The sequence below is a fragment of the Aricia agestis genome, chromosome 7, assembly GCF_905147365.1.
Source record: "Aricia agestis chromosome 7, ilAriAges1.1, whole genome shotgun sequence".
In the NCBI taxonomy this organism is placed as follows: domain Eukaryota; kingdom Metazoa; phylum Arthropoda; class Insecta; order Lepidoptera; family Lycaenidae; genus Aricia; species Aricia agestis.
In genome coordinates this window covers 14171621-14193128 of record NC_056412.1, presented here as the reverse complement: position 1 = coordinate 14193128, position 21508 = coordinate 14171621, and the positions used below count along the sequence as shown (strand labels likewise).

Sequence of the window (21508 nt, the reverse complement as noted above, 5' to 3'; positions counted from 1 at the left end):
AAGCAACTACCGTCGCCCATGGACACTCGCAACATCAGAAGAGCTGCAGGTGCGTTGCCGGCCTTTTAAGAGGGAATACGCTCTTTTCTTGAAGGTTAGCAGGTCGTATAGGTCCGGAAATACTGCTGGTGACAGTTCGTTCCAGAGTTTTACGGTGCGCGGTAGAAAGTTACGCGAAAAACGCACTGTGGAAGACTGCCACTCATCAAGGTGATGACGATGGTATGTTTTTCGCGTGGGACGATAGCGAAAAGTTGGTGGTATGATTCCGAACAATTCCTCAGAGCACTCCCCGTGATACAACCGATAGAGGATGCAGAGTGAAGCTACATCTACATAGGATGCAAAAAACGACCGCATCCCATCCCAGTCTGCTGACTTGTGGTGCTACACACGACGGTATTTAACAGCACGCTGTCTTAACACCGTCGTAAGTGGCACAGAACTCCTAACAATTATCACTTAGTTTTGTTACAGCCTGTATATAAAATTCTCGTGTCACAATGTAATAGTTACCGTACTCCTCCGAAACGGCTTTACTGATTTTTACCAAAATATGCATCTTCAGTAGGTCTGAGAATCGGCTACTGGGTACTTTTTATATTGATAAGTTCATTTGTTGAATAAGTGTTAGTAAATTATCACAACTCGAGACTAATATTATTAAGATCAACATTGTGACCCATCTCCTTGTACCTACACGGACATTTGCAAATATTTTTGTTTGCTAGTTTTGCTCCTCTGAATGATAAAAAAATCCATTGTCACCGCAAGTAAGTATGTAGTTATCATGGTGGAAAACCACACCCCTTCTGTTGATTAATTCCGGCCGCTTTCTCTAAACTTCTTGCTTTAATCTCATCAGTAATTGTTCGCAGTACAGTTCAGAATCGATGGTCCTGCCTGGCTGTAACAGCTTATAATGCCCACCACACACACATCATCACCTTGTTGGTTGTTGCTTGTTGGGTTTCGCCACAGTCTGTGAAGCCTGACCGGTCTTTGTGTACGTGATCCACTTTTTAATCGACTTCCACTACTCCGCCGTTTGTGAACCGATTTTCAAAATTTTTCTTTTGTTGTATTCCAATTTGGTACCATGTTCAGAAAAGTGGTGACCAGATGATGAGATCCATGAGTAATCGAGAATATCAAAGATGAAGAAGAGAGGACGATCAAATGGAAATATATAGTTTTTTGGTTTCATATGAAGCAATTTAGGCATATGTTACCGAAAAGTAAGATTTTACACCAGGATATACCATGGTGCGAAGGTGGTGAACAGAACTCCTTACTCCTTATAGATGCATGTTTGGGGGTTTCGGCGTTGTCTTAAGAACTGAAAGCATATTATACTACTATGCAAATTTCATTAATCATCATCATCATCACCACCATTCCACCATACATCCATGAGTAATCGAGGGAACTCCTCAAAATGTATATGAAAACATATAGTGATTTTGATTTTATGAGAAGTGTCCTAAGCATATGCTACCAAAAAGCAAGATTTTGCAACTAGATATAATATGTACCATGGTTCCGAAGGTGCTAAAAGAATTCCGGATTCCTCTTATAAATACAAGTTTGGGGGTTTCGGAGTTGGTTTAAGAACTCAAAGCATATTATGCTACTATGCAAATTACATTCATCATCATCATCACTACCACCAGTCACCACTTCATCATCAGGTACTACTTTTCTGAACATGGTACCAAATTGAAGTAATACCCTATACAACAAAACAAAAATTTTGAAAATCGGTTCACAAGCGGCGGAGTAATCGTTGAACATACATAAAAAAAAATCATATCCACAACCGAACGTATCACCTCCTCGTTTTTGGAAGTCGGTTAAAAAGTATTAAATAATTTTTCCTACCTAATAGTGCCTTTTTCCGTATTCGGCTAAACCTCAACTATTTCTGTACTCAATCTTCATCATTTTGAAGTCGGTACCAGATATAGCTGAATCTTTATTTTTCTGACAGAAAATTTTAAACTTTTGGAACTGGCACCGACTTCAAAATGATGAAGATTGAGTACAGAAATACCTAGTTGAGTTTTAGCTGAATTTGGAAAAAGGCACTATTAGATAGGAAAAATTATTTAATACTTTTTAGTTCATATTGATGCTATTATTTAACCTTGGAAGTCGGTTTTAATTTTTTTATTAAAAATAATCATTACCAGTTATCAGCTTCTTCAAAAATGGTTCGGTTTCATTACGTCGTAATAAAGAATCACAAATGAGTACACGGTTCATTAGGTTTCTTTCAGTGACCTCATGAGACACCCAAATATCGAGCTTTTTTGTGTACTTCCCACCCAGCTTTTTTCAAATGCGCCAAAACCGTTTTGTGGTCAATTCCCAGTTCTTCAGCTACATCGTAATTCGTAACTACTAATATGCTGATCTTGCTCCACATTTTCAAAAATGGCATCAGTTTTGTCCGTAACAAGGCGACCAGAGCGACGTGTATCTTTGATGTCAAAATTTCCGGATTGAAAACGCTGAAACCAAATTTTGCGCTACTTTAGATCCTGCATATTTAGGACCATAAACTAGGGTTGTTGAGGAAGTGATTATGAGGAAGAGGAGGAGGAAGAGGAATTGTCACGCGCAAATTTTGAGGATGCGGATGAGGAAGAGGATATTTTATGAGGAAGAGGATGCGGATGAGGAAGCGGAAGAGGAAGCGGATGAGGAAGAGGAAGATAGAAAATTATAAATACTAGCGGACCCAACCCAAACTTTTGTCCTGTCTGTACTTTGTACATAACGTACTAGGTACATACATTACACAAAAAATAATTAAAAGGGCATTTTCCAGTGAACCAAACTATGAATCTAAATTCTAAACTATTCTCAAAACACACACAATAAAGAATCATCAAAATCAGTCTAGCAATAAGGGCCGCGCTACATCGGAATGACAGCGGCGAGGCGAGCCGAGGGTTGCAAAATTACGTAATTTTACCGAAAACGCTGGTAAAATACGCGTATTTTACGGTAATTTATATTATATATTACGGTAACATTACCGGCTACGTATGTATGCCAAAAGTATAGCGGGAGGTGAGAAGAGCGTGTAGTTGCAAGTTGCAACTTGCAACATACTTACGTTCGGCGGGGCTAAAATTTGAAGAATCATGATATGAATCATAATATGATTCATTTTTCTAAAATCGCAAAATGCAACTCTGCTTGCAATTGTTTTGACTGACTGCACTATACGTGCATTTAGTAAATTATGCCACGAAATCAAGCAAAAATGTGGGATTATTTCCAAGTGCTAAGTGAACATGACAAAAGGAAACATGTGATGTGTATATTTTGTAATACGGAGTACAAAAATGCTAATGCTACTCGGATGACAGAACATTTTGAGAAGTGTAAAAAGTGTTCTTATGATGTTAAATTATTATTTATTAGTTATTTTTGCATAATAGTCATACGTTCAATGCCTTGGTAGTTATCCAGTTCATGAGAAATGAATTTACAGAACATAAGATTATTAAGTCTTATGTTTTCACCAACTTCAGTAATATTTGTCTGGACATATACATTTTGACTATTTCTTTTTTAAAGAAGACTGCAATTATTACTAACTAAAAAGGTAAAATACGATTTAACTCTTGTTAAATTGAATTTTACCCAATTTTACCGTAATTTACGTAATTTATTTATATTTTACGTAAAATATGGTAAAAAACCGAATTTTACGAAAGTAATATTACCGCTTTACATTCCTCGGAGCGCTTTCAGTGTCATATAATTATATGACTAGCTGTTGCCCGCGACTTCATCCGCGTTAACATAGTATATTAACAAAGATGGATAGTTTTCTCCTTTTTGTTTTTGAGGTTCCTTATACAAAGGGTAAAAACGGACCCTATTTAAGCAAACGTTAAACGCAAACGTCAATAAACTTTCATGTTTCTAACTCAAGAAATGACGGACTTTCATTGCAACTTTCCACCCGTATTTCACCCCCTTTGGGGTAGAATTTTCAAAAACGCTTAAACACGTATCCAATCATTTTTTATCAGTAACCCAAACATAAAATTTCATGTTTCTAACTCAAGAAATAACGGAGTTTCATTCAAACTTTCAACCCCAATTTCACCCCGTTGGGGGTAAAATTTCCAAAAACGCTTAAATACGTATCCATTCATTTTTAATCAGTAACCCAAAAATAAAGTTTCATGTTTCTAACTCAAGAAATGACGGACTTTCATTAAAACTTTCAACCCTTATTTCACCCCCTTCGGGGTAAAATTTTCAAAATTCCTTCCTTAGTGGATGTCTACTTAATAAAACAACCCTAATCACCAAATTTCGTGGCTGTAACTTTAACAGTTTTTGCTCAGCGATGATGAATCAGTCAGTCAGTCAGTCAGGACATGTAATTTTATAAGTATAAGATTTTAAACTTTATCTTCATTATTGTAATACATAGTACCGCTTGAGAAGTCTACGGCCGCCCGTGGCCGCTGTACTATGTATTACAAAAATGAAGATAAAGTTTAAAATCTTATGACACTGGAAGTGCTCGCGTCGCCGCTGCCATTCTGGTGTGTCGCGGCCCTTAGGCTGTTTAGACACACGCCGCAGCGGCGCCGCTGCAATACTCATCTTTGCCCTCAGGGTGCGGTGCGGCACCGCTCCGGCGCCGCGCCGCCGCGCCAGAGCGTGATTGGATACGCGACGCGCATGCGCAGTGTAATTCCTCATAAATTCCTCTTAAATTTTGAGGAAGCGATAGCGGAAGAGGAATTTTTATTTTTATTTATGAGGAATGCGGTAACGGTTGAGGAACCCAAAATATTGCGGAACTTCCTCATTATGAGGAAGCGGAAGAGGAATCCTCAGCAACCCTACCATAAACATCACAAATCGCTTGTGTTGCATTTTTACCTTTTTTGTTATAAAATTTTAATTTTAAATAAAATTTTTCTTTAAAGTTAAAATTTTTCTTTAACTTTAAATAAATTTTTTCTAACTGCATATTTAGGACCATAAACATCACAAATCGCTTCTGTTGCATTTAATTACCTTTTTTGTTATAAAATTTTAAAATGTTTGGAATTTCTTCATTAGAATCACTCATTTTAACAATAAGAAAAACAAAAAAAAATCTCACATTTACCTAATTTGAACTTGGAATTATTGTCTTCTATAAAATTAAAACGTTTTAATGATACCAAATCAGCCAGATACAATTGGTATAGCCCAAGAGATTTTATAACAAGTTCATTACATACTATAATGCGAAAATTTTTTCCCCAACCTATTAGTAAGTATATGATATATCGGTGACAACTTGTCTCTGAAAAAATATAATAACTTTAAATTTTATTAGATACTTAGCTTTTTCTAGAAAATCAAATTATTTGTAAATGTTATAATGTTATGCACAGTAGTGCCAAAATGTCTGATATACTCAGATAAGTACCTATGTAACTTGTCTATATTTATTCGCTTATCTTCAGAATAATTCAGATAATAATGTTATATAATGTATGCAATATTTTATAGCACATTTCTTATCTGATAAGAAAGTGAAGTATGTGGATGCAGCCAATAGCCAACATTCAAGCCGACAGATCGTGACTGATATTGAAGCGTAGCCTGACTAAATGACGAAGGTTCGCCATGTGCCTGAATCAAATTCCTCGATGGTACTCATGGTCGAAACCGGGAGGCAAGGCGCAATACTTTAGTATTTTTTTTAACCTTATAATGACAAGTTTAATAATAAGAAATCTGGTGACTAAATTCGTGATTTTATATACTATATCAGCTAATTGAATATGAATTATAATAAAGTATTTTTAATAAAAATATGGAGGTGATTGTAATTATATAAGTTACAAGAAATTTACATATTTTAATTGGAAAGTTTACAGCCGAAATGAATTACAATTAGTAATTAATAAAAATATATTATAAAAGGTGATAATTTAATGGCCTATAATAAAGGCAGCTTAAAATAGTTCGCAAGAAGTGTACATACATTATTATTATTATTATTATTATCAGCCTACAGTGTCCCACTGCTGGGCAAAGGCCTCCCCTCTCTCTACGTACTTATAAGAAAAAAATACACGTGTTACTTATACAGGTTGTAATGAATCTAAATATTAATACTTTAGGGTGTGTATGTGTCCCATAAAAAAGAGTTAATTGTGAAAATAGCAGCACTGAAGGAGTAGCTTTTTTGTGATTTGTATTTAAGCAAGTGCCACAGCGTCATGCATTTCTCAAAAATTGAAAAATGCATGACGCTAGGGGGAAAAAAATTGAAAAAGTTACTCTTTCAGCGCTGCACTTTCACAGTGAACTTATACACACCCTAAAGTATTATCACTTTGTTTTGAATCATGTATTTTTCTAGCATGGGCTATCGTGAAGAAGCCATCTTAGATATTACGCTGTTGATGAGCGTTTATCACACATTGTTGTATCTTTCTTGTTCTTTATTAAGTAAATAACAAAACGGCATGGTATTTTTAACCGACTTCCAAAAAGGAGGAGGTTATATTATGTTCGTCTGTATACATATATTTTTGTTCATAATTATATTCTTATCATTAGTTAATTATATTTGTTTCTACGTTTTATAACCTACAGGGTAATGAACTTTTTTCACCGTTACGCTAAGGGGTGATTCATATAGTCCGGTTTCTGAGATTTTTCGACTGGAGATTATCTATACAACATGGTTATTTTGATTCAATTGGTTGATATCAAAACTTTAGTTTTGTTTCCATTCTAAAGCGCTAGCGATTTATTCATAAACTCCAACAGACAAAAACCCCAAAAAACTGAACATTAATCTCTTTTGATGAATGCGACTTTGATGCCGTTTTCGGATCTGAGTATGAGGTCGGCGCACAAGACCGGCTGCTCGCTCACGGGGACCAACTTGAAACTATTCACCACCGCTGATATTATCACCTTCATCTCCATCATGGCGAACTTTTGACCTGAAAAAAGGGGGTTGCCATTTAACCATCTTCAGTTTTCATTACAATTTTTTTCATGTGACCAAAGAAAGTCGACGTTCAATCTGTGCAGCGAGTGTTTAATTCGCATGGATGTTGGTGGAATCAAGTTTAATTTCGCTTTGTGACATGTCCTTGTCTCACCAATACAGTTCCTGGGCCCAGCGCTGAAGGCGAGCCAGCTGAATGCGTTGTTGCTGGCGCCAGCGAACCTCTCCGGTCTGAACACGAGAGGGTCTTCGAACAGATCCGGGTGGCGTTGCACCTCGAAGATGTTGACAATAACTGATGTACCCTTTTTAATTGGTAGCCCTGATAACTCTGTAACCAAAACACATATATTTTTTAGAATAAATAATAATATTTTCTGAACGTCGTTACTACTGGTGCCTACTACCGGTTCGGGAACTAACTCGGCGAGAAGAACCGGCGTAAAAAATTCGCACGAAGCCATCTATTACAAAAAAGATGGAAAATTAATTTTTAGAATAGAATGAAAATTAGTATCTATGTTATACTGTATACGACTAGATAAATAAATTAATAGTGGTAGTTGTTTGGTCGAGTCGTATCCAGCTATTAATAGTTGTGATCTGTCGCCCAGGTTTGACATAATTATCCCGACTAAATTAAGTAGGCCCGCGACTGTTTATGAATTAATTTCTTCGATGATGCAATCACATTGATATGCTAAGTAGGTACTCACATACGTTTTTGCTCGATAGTATTACTCCGAATCGAAGGAAATGTCATATTTGACATATTTAATTCCATCGAGCCGGCTCGAAGCGAGCCTTCGGGCTATGTCAGTTTTGCGGTCCACGCGGTGGTTAGTGCTCGATTTGGAGTAAAACTATCGAGCAAAACCGTATGTGAGTACTTACCATTACAGTAGCGAATATCACTGAACCCCAGCGCTGGCGCACTGTATCTATGTAAACGTCATGTCTATTTCCACCCCACCAACAATAAGTAACTCAAATATGTATAAATAGTAAGAAAATTTATAGGATGTGGACTTAAAAGCTACTTTACCATAATAAAACATCATTATTACAAGTAACGACGCGACGCCTTGCATAAATTATAAATTATATTTATTTATTATTATCTCTTGGTGTCTGACATAAGTACATATTAACGCCTTCTTATAATAGCATGTTAGTATTTTGTATTATTGCTGGATATTTACATTATAATACAAACATACCCATACACACACACTAGCACAATTTACAAAAGGAAGATTTAATTTTGAATACTTACTGCAATCCTTAGTAACAGTTCTTTCGATCAATGGTACAGAAGGATATAGTCGAAGAGTTTCTCTGATAACCATCTCTAAAAACTTCATTTGTTGTAATTCGCTGTAAAATATACATTACATAATATATCAAAGTAGTCCAATTATATTATCTCCAATTTGAAACGAATAGTCAAAATGCATTTGATAAATTCGATAGCGAAGTAAGATATCAAATAATTTTTACAGAAAAACCTATTGTATGTTCTTTCCAGCAAAAAAAAAAAAATAATCAAAATAAGTTCAGACACGGCTAAGTTATTCGCGTAGAAACGTATATATACGTGAGAAACCTTCCTTTCCTTTTTTGAAGTCGGTCAAAAATGTATGGGAAGTGTCACGTGACTAAACGCATACGGCTATTCCCATACTTTTTTGGCATATTACTTCGCTGCCGAAACTGGCGAATTGCATTTTGATTAGCGGGTCTGATCTCGAGATCACGCATTCTAAGAATCTAACTATCTATTGGTAGACATGGCCGAAAATAAACACCTTCTTGACTCAGAGGGAAAAAAAACCTCATACAAAAAGCAATAATTACGAAATCATGACAGTAGAAATATTCAAGTTAAATCCGAGTTTTACGTGAATTCTAAGGGTCAGTTCACACAAAACGACATTTTGAGGCACGACGCGACGCATATAAGCTGAAATGTCAAGAGACGTCACGCTATTTGATATTTAAATATTACTACCTATGCCCCGCGGCGCTACCAGCTGTTTAAAAGTAAAAATAAATTAGTATGATTTCCAATAAGACGTTTTTCTGCAGTAAAATTTGGCCTATGTGTTAGGATATCAGCGAACTCCATACCAAATTTAATCACAATCACTTCTGCCGTTTAAACGTAAAGAAAAAGAAGTAACAAACAAACAAACTTTCGCATTAATAATATTATTAATATTATACATATATTACAAGATAAGATTTTGCTTTGACGCATCGCATTGCGTCTCGTGTCCTTTCAATTCGGTGAAGAACCTTCATTCTTAAAACAATGGCTATATTTTCTTGTAAATATAATTTAGATTTTCCATTCGCTGTAAAATAATTTTCCGAAAACTATGACCTCTTTTTGTTTGAAACAAAAAAGAATTTATTCCATTTAAAAGTTTAAACACGTTTTACGTAGGACTTCTGTTTAAGTCATCTCGTAATATTATAAGTTTTTGTTCGTCCAATATTTTCTGTTGGATGTCTCCACTCTTCGAAATGAGGTATAGTCCGAAACTAAAGCAGAAGTCGTTGTGTCATGTCCCTACGACATAATACTGTATTTTAGTTACTAATAAATAGATACATAAATAGAAAAACAGAAATTATACCTTCATTAAAGAAATATGTTTTACATTTATTGAAAAAAAAAAACTTCACTTGGCAAGAAATTCTTGTGAACTTCACTTCACAAGAATTTCGTAGCTGCCTCGTAGGACCATGAATATTTATTATTTTTCTATGTATTATTATAAAAAACAATCGTATTCTTTAATAGAGAAATTATTTTTTTTATCTAAAGTATACAATAAGCATATAAATTTTATACGTGGGAGAGCCATGCTTCGGCACGAATAGGCCGGCTCAACCGGAGAAATACCACGTTCTCACAGAAAACCGGCGTGAGACAGCGCTTGCGCTGTGTTTCGCCGAGTGAGTGAGTTTACCGGAGGCCCGATTCCCTTCCCTATCCTCCCCTATTCCCTTCCCTTCCAATCCCTACCCTCCCCTATTACCCTATTCCCTCTAAAAGGCCGGCAACGCACCTGCAGCTCTTCTGATGCTGCGAGTGTCCATGGGCGACGGAAGTTGCTTTCCATCAGATGACCCGTTTGCTCGTTTGCCCCTTTATTTCATAAAAAAAAAAAACAAAAATAATTAGTACTCGTAGATATCATTGTTGTTACAAACAATAAAATGAAAATATAGGTACTCGTAGTACATAACTATATATTATTATGTCTATCGTCTAATTAGAGTCAACCCAGTACTATCGGTCCAATAAAACCTTACTGTAGTCCGGTCTAGTCCGTAGCAAACTCTTTTTAGACACGCAAACATAAGAATATTTTTCACCGTACATACCTACAGGGCTTAACAAAACAAACTGCCGCGCTCAGAGACGAATATCAATCACTCAACTGTAATCAAATGAAGAATTTGACATAGTCCCCGTACATTATCTCTCAAACTCTTCATTTAATAACTATAGTTAAGTAATTAGAAATATTTGTCTGTGAGTGCGGCAATAAGTCTAGTTTATTATATTAAAATAATTATGTTCTAAGGGGCACATACACAATACACACCTTTCACTTTCTTTTTCTGTTTTTTTCTTTACATATTTTATCATAAAAAAATGATAAATGTAAAAAAATTGATACTAGTATAAAAAATTAATCCCAGTCCGTTAGATAGTTTTTTGCATGAAAAGAAGATAATTATTATATCCAAACATAACTAGTTAAATCCATTCCCTTTTCTTATTTTTAAACTAGCTGAATAAAATTATGGCTGTCATTGTCTTTCTATTGGCTTTCCCAACGCCTCAGACAAGGACGGTAATTAATTTTCTTTGATAATGATTAATTTTTATTATTATTAAGACGATCTATGCTTGCCAGGTATTCTCAACGTACGTCTCTATCAATTTCCCATATTCCGATTCTGTCTGCATTTGAGCACTCACAAATACTCCCTTAATTGACTCTGAAATTATAAAATTAATACTATACCACAGTATAGCAATATTAGTCCCTACAGCAGAGTAGACAGAATGATAGAGTATGCCGTCTTAGAACTGATGTTGAAATTTTTAAATTTGACGTAAGTATTATGACGAAAATCGTCGCTAGGGTTGTTATCTTGTTACCTACGAATTTAAAAATATGACATATTCGATGGACGTGTTCCTCTTAGGTCGTATTGTTGTTTGTGTTTTGGGCTTTTGGCACATGCGATTAAAATTGTCAGAATCCAATTTCGAAATCTTTATTTTAAATATTTAAAAATAAATTATATCAGCCAGCGCGAGGCACATTCCGTTCATAATCCTAGTGAAACCCGACGAATTTGACAGATATTCAAACCTGTCCGTTTCTTTGCAGTCGAACTACTGGTCGCTATGTCTATTGTGCCTACAGTAACGAAACGCCTTTGACGTCGCACGATACCGCCACCGATGACAGGTACCGAGCAGATATGCCAGGGTTGCCACGAAACGGGAAATAAAATAAAAATAAAATGTTGTGCTTGTAATGCAAATGTTATCATTTAATCTGTTTAATCAGCGTGTTATATTTACATATTTATTTATTTTATTTATTTTAAAAACTTTATGCACATATAGGTACAAAGGTGGACTTAATGTCGTATGGCATTATCTACCAGTCAACCTTTGGGCGATACAAGGACATAGTTGTATAGGTGCCAGTCGAGTTGAAAGAGGAAAAGACAGAAAAAAATAATAAATATATACTTATTATACTTATAAAATATATATTGTATAATATTATACTATACTTATAATATACATATTATCACACATAAAATTATATATGAATAAAACCAACAACCATACGTTATATATTATTATATAATAACTATATTATAATAATATATAGTTGATCAATGATGATGCTAAATTATTATAAATATTAATTTATGCCATAAATTATGAAAACTAAGAGTCTGCCAACTGTTTCAAGTAAAACTCACGTACCCTGCGCTTAAAAGTATCTCTGGTTTTTGACATCCTAATTTCCGGAGGAAGAGTGTTCCAGAGGAGAATAGCCTGGATATTAAAAGAAGAGTGGATGGAACTTGACTTGTAAGAAGGGCAACTTAAAAGCTGATTTGAAGTGGATCGGAGGTTTTTATCGTGCCTGCTGCAACGGTATTGAAAGTGAGGGGCGAGATATTCGGGAGTATGGGGATGATGCAGCAGTGAATATAGCACACACAGTGCCTGCACAGAGCGGCGCTGACGTACTGGTAACCAGTGTAGCTTGGAGCGATACGAAGAAACATGGTCGCATTTTCGAAGGTTGAATATGAGTCGGAGGCAATTATTAAACAATCGGTCGAGTTTATCGAGTTTGTCGGCATTAAGATCTAAACAGCACACGTCACCATAGTTAATTATAGGAAAGATAAGGGACTGGACCAGCAAGGTCTTGACCGGAGTGGAAAGGAAATTTTTGAGCCGGTAGATGAATCGTACATATTATGTCGTACTGCCAGATATTTACGTGAAACTTTATTTTTAGATGATTTTAGTTCTCTATTTAAAAAATTAATTAACCCATCAAGCCCCATAAGCTCACCGGTGAGCGAGACACAATAGAATAACAATAGATTTCCAAGGATCCACGAATCACGATCGAAGGATTAAAAAAAGGAATAAAAAAAAAACGCATTCGAAATTTCGAATATATAAAATATAGGGCGCGGTATGTTACACTTGATATGTGTACCTGGGTAGGTAGGTACTAATTAGTATGTAACAGGGTATTTGACAGATTTTTAATTTATTCTATATTGTTTCTCTCCTTGTTACACTTCTTACAACGTAAACAATAAAACAGAGATGCAAATACATGCCGCCAAGGCCAACACAATATTCGTGTAAACTGTGAGCCGATATTTATGAAAATTTAAATCCTTTTTGTTTTTTGAATCAGATTTACATCCGTACACTGAACATTTATTATAATATCCCATTGTTTATAAGATAAGTTATCGTTTTACAACACAAAATTCGTAGACAACGCGCCAACGTCACCCCTGTGGGCGCAGGTACACAAACTCCGCGAGTTAGTGTACGCGGGCCCGCGCCGTCCGCTTCCCCGCGGGTACCCCTCCGTTGCTCTGCGCAAGTACATTCGTTTCACTACTGTAGGGATATGTCATATTGCTATACTGTGACTATACTAACGTTTTCTGTATTCATAAATTATTGTTTGACTTTTAAGTACTTAATTGACATTTATAATTGTTTATTTTTATAGCAAAGTAAGTACATGAATATAATTTTCATGCTATTCTGTAAAAATTTCGTGCCAAAGACAATCAACTTGTCATAAAGTACCTACTACATGGACCATTCTAGTTTCAAGCCGAAAAAAAAATAAAAAAAATTGGTGAAATTAAAGATTTTTATTATTTAAAATTAATAATTATAATGTAATAAAAATATTAAAAATAGTTTCAGAGATCGTTTGCCAATAATCATTTAAAAAATCAAGAATTTTAGTTTTTACTTGATAACAGAAATGACGCTGTGCCTAACAGGAGTGATGAACATCAAAATAAATCCTAATTGTAAACATTTATAACGATAATTCTGATGCATATTTAAAACATATAATATAGATAAGTGATAGTAATACACAGATTTATCAAAGCTCTAAAATTTTAAGAGAAAATAATTATATCGTTATGATAACAGAAGTGATGCACCTCTTCTGTTATCAATACGATGGGGTATTTTTATTTACTAAATATTATAATATATTTGATTTATTTAATTTATTTCATTTTTAATCATTATTTATTTTGATCGAAATTAAGAATTTGTTAAAAACTGTAAAAAAAATACGGTCTACATTAAACAATACCTAGCACAACAAAATGGGTATCTATAAACTAATTTTTAAAAATCTATAATCATGCAACATTACAAACTTCCGAAGAAATATGTTTTTAAAGAAATATATACATCATTTTACAACGCTTTAAGAAAAAATAATGATCAAAAAATTTGTTTCGTCTGAGGAATCACAGGATTTTATTTGCTCTAAGATTGTTGTCGTTTAATGGCCTACATAATGTTTTTAGTCACTTTTCTGTCTTTTTATTATCTTTTCTAACATTAAAAAATTAAAAGAAGTTATACATTTTATTATAAGTTTAATAAAACACTGCAAGAATAGTGAAATGATAACTTCTGTTATCAAAATGATTATTCCTGTTATCAACAATTTAGCTACTTAAAATTTCTGGTAATTGAAAAAAAAGCTTGACAAAAATGTTATAAATAATATAATTAACATGTTTTATACAGAATAAATAACAAAAAGTATTAACTTTACTATATTTTAATAAGAAAAACGTCATTTCTGTGATCAAAAATCACTTCTATTATCACCTGGTTAACAGCAGTGATGATAACAGAAATGATAGAACTCAAATAATCTTTATTTTATTTTTAAATTGTCAAATTTAACTTAGTTTTATTTATGTTTTACAATAAAAGGCTTAGTCCTTTGTGTACAAAGTACACAAAGGACTAAGTGTTTGTGTACATGTAAACAAAGGATTTTTACAATATTTAACAAAGTAATTAACTTTTTACAGACTTAGCAGAAGTGATGAGCGATCTCAACCAATGGAAAAATCACGAACAAATTTTGCTTTTGTTATAAAACGAAAGAAATAATCAAACTCTTTGTTACTAATATGGAAACTACAAGTAAATTGGTGCTGCCTACGTGCAAAATTTATTTGAAATTAAATGTGTCACTATATTTTTTTTACAAATTACAGTTGATAACAGAAATGACGGAAATTTTGGAAACAGGAGTAGTAATCAAGAATAAAAACGTGCCTGTACTTCAGATGAAGAATAATATACTCATCCTACTAATATTATAAAGCCGAAAGTATGTGAGTTTGTGAGTTTGTATGTTTGTTACTTCTTCACGCTTAAGAGGATTCCACACCGCCCTTTTTTCCATACAAACGTTGTCCCCTGTTTCCTCCCTGGATAATGCTAGTAGAGTTATAATTTTTTTCCTGAATATCTACGGCCACTAAATCAATGTCCCTATGTTTTCTTTTTTTTCATAATTTAATTATTAAATAAGATATGAACGTTCAAAAACCCAAAAAAATGGCCAGATTTTCCGCTGTGTTCAAACGTCCAGAAAACAGATTTGGCTAGATTATACAAAAAAAGGAAAACATAGGGACACAGCTCAAGCCTTTTTTTAATCTTTAATGAAAAAAGTACTTAAATCGGTTAAGTTTTGGAGAAGGAATCAGGGGACAACGAATCGTTGATTTTCTGGATTTTCTGCAGTTGTCTCTATCGCGTTCTGCGGTATAGGCTTGAGGTAAGGGAGACAGCTATAGATATTACACGTACTTTTTTTTCATTTCTCTAGCCCCTGTTGTATCCTCTTAAACGGCTGGACCGATTTCGACTAAATTTTACAAGGAGGTAGCTGACATCCTGGATTAACATATAGGCTACATTTTTAACCGACTTTCAAAGTGGAGGAGATGTTATGTTCGTTTTCATTTGATTTTTTTAGTTTAACGATTTCTCCGATGTTTGTGAGCCGATTTTGACAAAAATTTACAAGCTTTTAGCTGATATCCTGGACTAACAAATGGTTCACATTTTTAACCGACTTTCGGAATAGAGGAGGTGTTATTTTAATTTTTTTAAATTGATGAATAGGCTTTCGCCCTGTCTGCTGCTTGGGGGGCTGCGCCCCCCCAAACCCCTCCCCACCCCTCCTGGAACTGTTGCTTTTAACGAAATGGTATCGCGTCGTTAGTGCTGAGTTTTAATTATCCTTTTTACAAACAAATTAAGTAATCCTACTAATATTATAAAGCCGAAAGTATGTGAGTTTGTGAGTTTGTGTGTTTGTTACTTCTTCACGCTTAAACGGCTGGACCGATTTCGACTAAATTTTACAAGAAGGTAGCTGACATCCTGGATTAACACATAGGCTACATTTTTAACCGAATTTCAAAGTGGAGGAGATGTTATGTTCATTTTCATTTGATTTTTTTTGTTCATCGATTTCTCCGATGTTTGTGAGCCGATTTCGACAAAAATTTACAAGCTGTTAGCTGATATCCTGGACTAACAAATGGTTCACATTTTTAACCGACTTCCGGAATAGAGGAGGTGTTATTTTAATTTTTTTAAATTGATGAATAGGCTTTCGCCCTATCTTACCTTACCTATTAAAACACAATTTAGTTTACCTAATAAATCGCGGGTAACACCGCGGGGCACAGCTAGTTAAATCATAAAGCCAACTATATTTAAGTACTATATTAACTATAACACTAAGATATTGTTTCTTAGAAGTATTTTTTAAGTTGCCCCAATGTGCTGAGGTGTGAAAGTAACAGATAACAGGCGTGACGTTTGGGTACTTTGAACCATCAAGTAATTACTAAGAAAATGCTAATTTATATACTTAAAAGTGTTATTATATTATAGTTCACACCGGTTACTATTATTTACACTCATAAATTTATTGATACAAGATTGTTAAAAGTACTTTTTTGTCAAATAACAGATTTTTCGCTGTAGAATAGAATGACCCACACACAATTTATTTAAATTATCAATTAATTAATAGGTAACAGATTTCAATAAATATATTTAGGTCGGGTTGCACCAACTAACTTTAACTATAACTGGAAGTTTAACTACAATGCAAAATGTCAAATCTTCGGTTAAAGTTAAAAATGGACGCCATCAAGACGCCACAATTATTTAACCATAACCATAGAGCTTGACAACGTTTTAAATGCACGTGGCGAAAAAAGGAACTAACGCTGTCAGCATACAAAAACGCCATTTTTGACAGTTATTTACCAGCAGCGCCCCCCCGCCCACGTTCATTTGTCCTTCACTTCACCTTGTTGGACCAGCTGTCATCTGTCAATTTCTCCGGTCAAAGTTAAGGTTAAAGTTTAAGTTAAAGTTAAATTTGCCATAACTATAACCATAACTTTAACTTTAACCACGCCTCTGGTGCAACCCAACCTTAAACAATTGGCTTATTCACGGTTAGAAACGTAGTTTTTAAATATCATCACCTACCTGCAACATTGACCCAAAGTTCAAACGACTAGCAAAGAACACGTAAAATATTATGTAAGATATTCTGTGCCTACATACTGTCTGGTTATTTTCATTTAATCTCAGCTCGAAAAATAAGTACTTACTCAACTGTAAATAAATAAAGATTTTGTCATTAGCCCCGTATATTATGTGTCAAAATTTTGACTTAATAATTACAGTTTATTAATTAATATTCGTCTCAGAGTGCGGCAGTTTGTGTGATACCACCTGTAACATTGTCGAGAGCCGTTAGAGCAATAATCGGGAACAGATTGACAGTCCTCCCATCCGCCATTTCTTTTAATTTTCTAATAAGAATCTTCTCGTTTTTTAAGAAGACTAGTAGAAAATTCTGTAGTATATTAAAGTGGAAAGCCGGCGTTAGAAATTGCCTGTGCATTTTCCATCTTTCGCCTGAAAGAAAATTATTAGTTCTCATTTCATTGCAACAATTGCTACATAATATTAGAAAGAAACTGCTAATTATTATTCTTAGGAATACTTTTAAACATCATGTTTTTTTATGAAATAACGGGACAAACGAGCAAGCGGGCCTCCTGATGGAAAGCAATATCCGTCGCCCATGGACACTCGCAGCATCAGAAGAGCTGCAGGTGCGTTGCCGGCCTTTTAAGAGGGAATAAGGTAATAGGGAGGGTAGGGAAGGGAAGGGAATAGGAAAATACAAGCATTAAATTACTAAATGTCCCGCGCGGCTTCGCCCGCGTAAATAACGAATTTTTCGAAAACGGCACATTTTCCCGCAAATAAAAGGGCTTATGTCCCTTCACGTGGTCTACTCTATATCTGTGCCAAATAACATAAAAATTGCTTCAGTAGTTCGTGAGATAAACCCCTTTCTAATATTTCCCCGTTTTAACCACATTTTCCTCTATTTCTTCGTTCCTATTAGTTTCAGCTTTATAATATAAAGCTTTCTTCGATAAATGAGCTATCTAACACTGAAAGATTGTTTTTAAATAGAACCAATAATTCCTGAGATTAGCGCGTTCAATCAAACAAAAAAAATCTTCAGGTTTATAATATTAGTAAGTATATAGATTTTTTAAATCGCTTGACAAAATTTCGATCGAAAAGACCAATAATAGGGTCATATCATGGGACGATGCATGGTATTATATGGTAGTGATGATGACAATAATTAATGAAATTTTCATAGTAGCATAAGCTTTCCGTTCTTAAAACAACACCGAAACTCCCAAACTTGTATCTATTAAGAATCAGGAGTTCTGTCAGCACCTTCCGAACCATAGTATACCTTGGTGCAAAATCTTACTTGTTCGTAGCATAATATGCTTAGAATACTTCTCACGAAACCGAAGTCACCACATGTTTCCATATAATTTTTGAGGGATCCATAAGTAATCGAGGGAACTCCCCTCGATTACTTATGGATCCCTTCATCAGATCACCACTTTTGTAAATATATAACCAAATCAGGATATAGTACTCTGTACACAAAAATAAACATTTTGAAAATCGGTTCACAAACGGCCTAGTTATCGTTGAACATAAAAAACTAACATAACACCTCCCCTATTTTGAAAGTCGGTTGAAATTGTAGCCTATGTGTTATTCTGATGTATAAGCTATATTATTGTAAAGTTTTATTAAAATCCATTCAGTAGTTTTTGCGTGAAAGAGTAACAAACATCCATACATACACACATCCATACTCGTACATCCAGAGTCCAGACAAACTTTCGCCACCTTTCGCCTTTATAATATTAGTAGGATTTCATAAATATGCAACAGATTACAGAATTATGTGAATCAGAAAAAAAGTGGGCTCAATTTTGATCAGCAACCTCGCTTGCGTTTAACTCTTTTCTATTACACACTTATATTTTGGTTGTTCACTACCGCGGTTGTTCATTATGTTGTGGTTTTTCATCGTTTTAAAGGAACCCTTTTAGTACAAAATTATTAATGTAACTGTCCTTTTATTTGCTGCTTCATATTAAATCAATTCGTTATTATCTATTTAAACAAGTTTATAAATGTTATGTTATGTCATTAATGAACAATGAATACAATAATATGCAATTATAATAACTTATTATCATCAAAATAAACATGCACCTCTCAAGTGTCAACTCAACTCTGCACACAAATACAATAGTGTCCACTTACCTTTGGAGCGCGCCACAGCTGTATTTAAATCATAATAATAATAAATCATTTTATTCATCTCCACAAATTACAAGGATATATAAAGGTACTTAAAAACTAATAGTTTACACATATTTATTAAGTTGTAACTTGTGGGAGATCTGAAATCATAAAGTTAATATTAACTATTACCTATTACCGATAGGTAATATTAACTTTATGAATTATGATTTAAATGCACCATCTTTCTCGTGAAATAAGTATATTGTTTGTTTTTTTCTCTATATATTTTTTTATGAAATAAAGGGGGCAAACGAGCAAACGGGTCACCTGATGGAAAGCAACTTTCGTCGCCCATGGACACTCACAGCATCAGAAGAGCTGCAGGTGCGTTGCCGGCCTTTTAAGAGGGAAAAGGGTAATAGGGGAGGGTAGGGAAGGGAATAGGGGAGGGTAGGGAAGGAAATATGGGAGGGTAGGGAAAAAAAGGGACGGGGATTGAGCCTCCTGTAAACTCACTCACTCGGCGAAATACAGCGCAAGCGCTGTTTCACGCCGGTTTTCTGTGAGCCCGTGGTATTTCTCCTGTCGAGCCGGCCCATTCGTGCCGAAGCATGGCTCTCCCATGTCACAAATAACACACAACAACAAATAACTATATGTATTTCAATACAGGGTGTGTTGTATAACTTTTATTAACCCCCGACAAAAAAGAGGGGTGTTATTAGTTTGACGTATCTGTCTGTCTGTGTGTGTGTCTGTCCGTGGCATCGTAGCATCCAAACGGGTAACCGATTGTGATCTAGTTTTACACTATCAAACGTGATCCCTATAGAATAGATGATCTATTATATCATCATCATCAACTCGCTCAGTGCTGAAAAATTTGAGTTCGATCTACTTAACATTTTAGAATCGGGAGTTGTTTTAAATTTCTTAATTTATAATAACTATTTTTTATTTAGGCCAATTTTAGTCCTCCGCCGACCGTCGGCGGTCAGAGAGTGGTCAGGGCAATAATACGCAAAGGTTTATCAGTACACAATTTGAAAAATTCTGCTCGATAGAAAAAATCTCAAAGATGACTGTTATAACGCTGTTTTTCATAATTAAATCATTTTATGGCTAAATTACACACTTTCTAGAAAAAACAAAAATTGTAGTATATCCCAGGTAGCACAAAATTACTGAGTAGCGTCTGTGGGCACGTTTTTTACATCGCCATTTGCTATGAAAAATTGATATATAAGCTTCTACTCAAGCTCTATATGACCAAATTGGGCACACTTTATATAGCAAATTATTACTATATAGAAACGATGTAAGTAGCTTTGCTAAGAAGTTTTTGTCATTTAGCTCGCTTTCACGTTACCAAAAAACATAGATAATAAAAATCTGAAATATCACACGACTATCTTATATATTTAAACGAGCAATTCTTATATATATATATATATATATATATATATATATATATATATATATATATATATAAGAATTGCTCGTTATATATATATATATATATAAGATAATAAAAATCTGAAATATCACACGACTATCTTATATATTTAAACGAGCAATTCTTATATATATATATATATATATATATATATATATATATATATATATATATATATATATATATATATATATAAGAATTGCTCGAGCAATTCTTATATATATATATATATATATATATATATATATATATATATATATATATATAAGAATTGCTCGTTTAAATATATAAGATAGTCGTGTGATATTTCAGATTTTTATTATCTATGTTTTATATATATATATACAGTGTGTAACAAAAATAAGTGATAATATTTTAGGGTGTGTACGTGTTCCTTGTAGAGAGTTCACTGTGAAAGTAGCAGCTCTGAAAGACGAAAAAATTTTTTCACTTTTGTATGGGCAAAGGCCCGAGCGTCACGAGTTTCCCCATACAAAAGTGAAAAAAAATTTTGGTCTTTCAGCGCTGCCACTTTCACAGTGAACTCTCTACAAGGAACACATACACACCCTAAAGTATTATCACTTATTTTTGTTACACCCTGTATATATATATATATAATTGGAATCTCGGAATCGGCTCCAACGATTTTCATGAAATTTAGTATATAGGAGGTTTCGGGGGCGATAAATCGATCTAGCTAAGAATCATTTTCAGAAATGTATTTTTA

General features: G+C 34.3%; 1 protein-coding gene across 1 annotated transcript; it reads right to left on the bottom strand.

Moving 5' to 3' along the window:
• Window positions 1-6702: 6702 nt before the first annotated feature.
• Window positions 6703-19398, bottom strand: LOC121729089 (probable cytochrome P450 4d14). Its single transcript, XM_042117475.1, is given in 8 exon segments — window positions 6703-6992; window positions 7155-7331; window positions 8277-8383; window positions 9446-9554; window positions 9557-9575; window positions 10947-11020; window positions 17415-17600; window positions 19341-19398. Coding segments are annotated over 8 exon segments (885 nt in total). The 3' UTR covers window positions 6703-6837.
• Between the last annotated feature and the right edge of the window lie 2110 nt (window positions 19399-21508).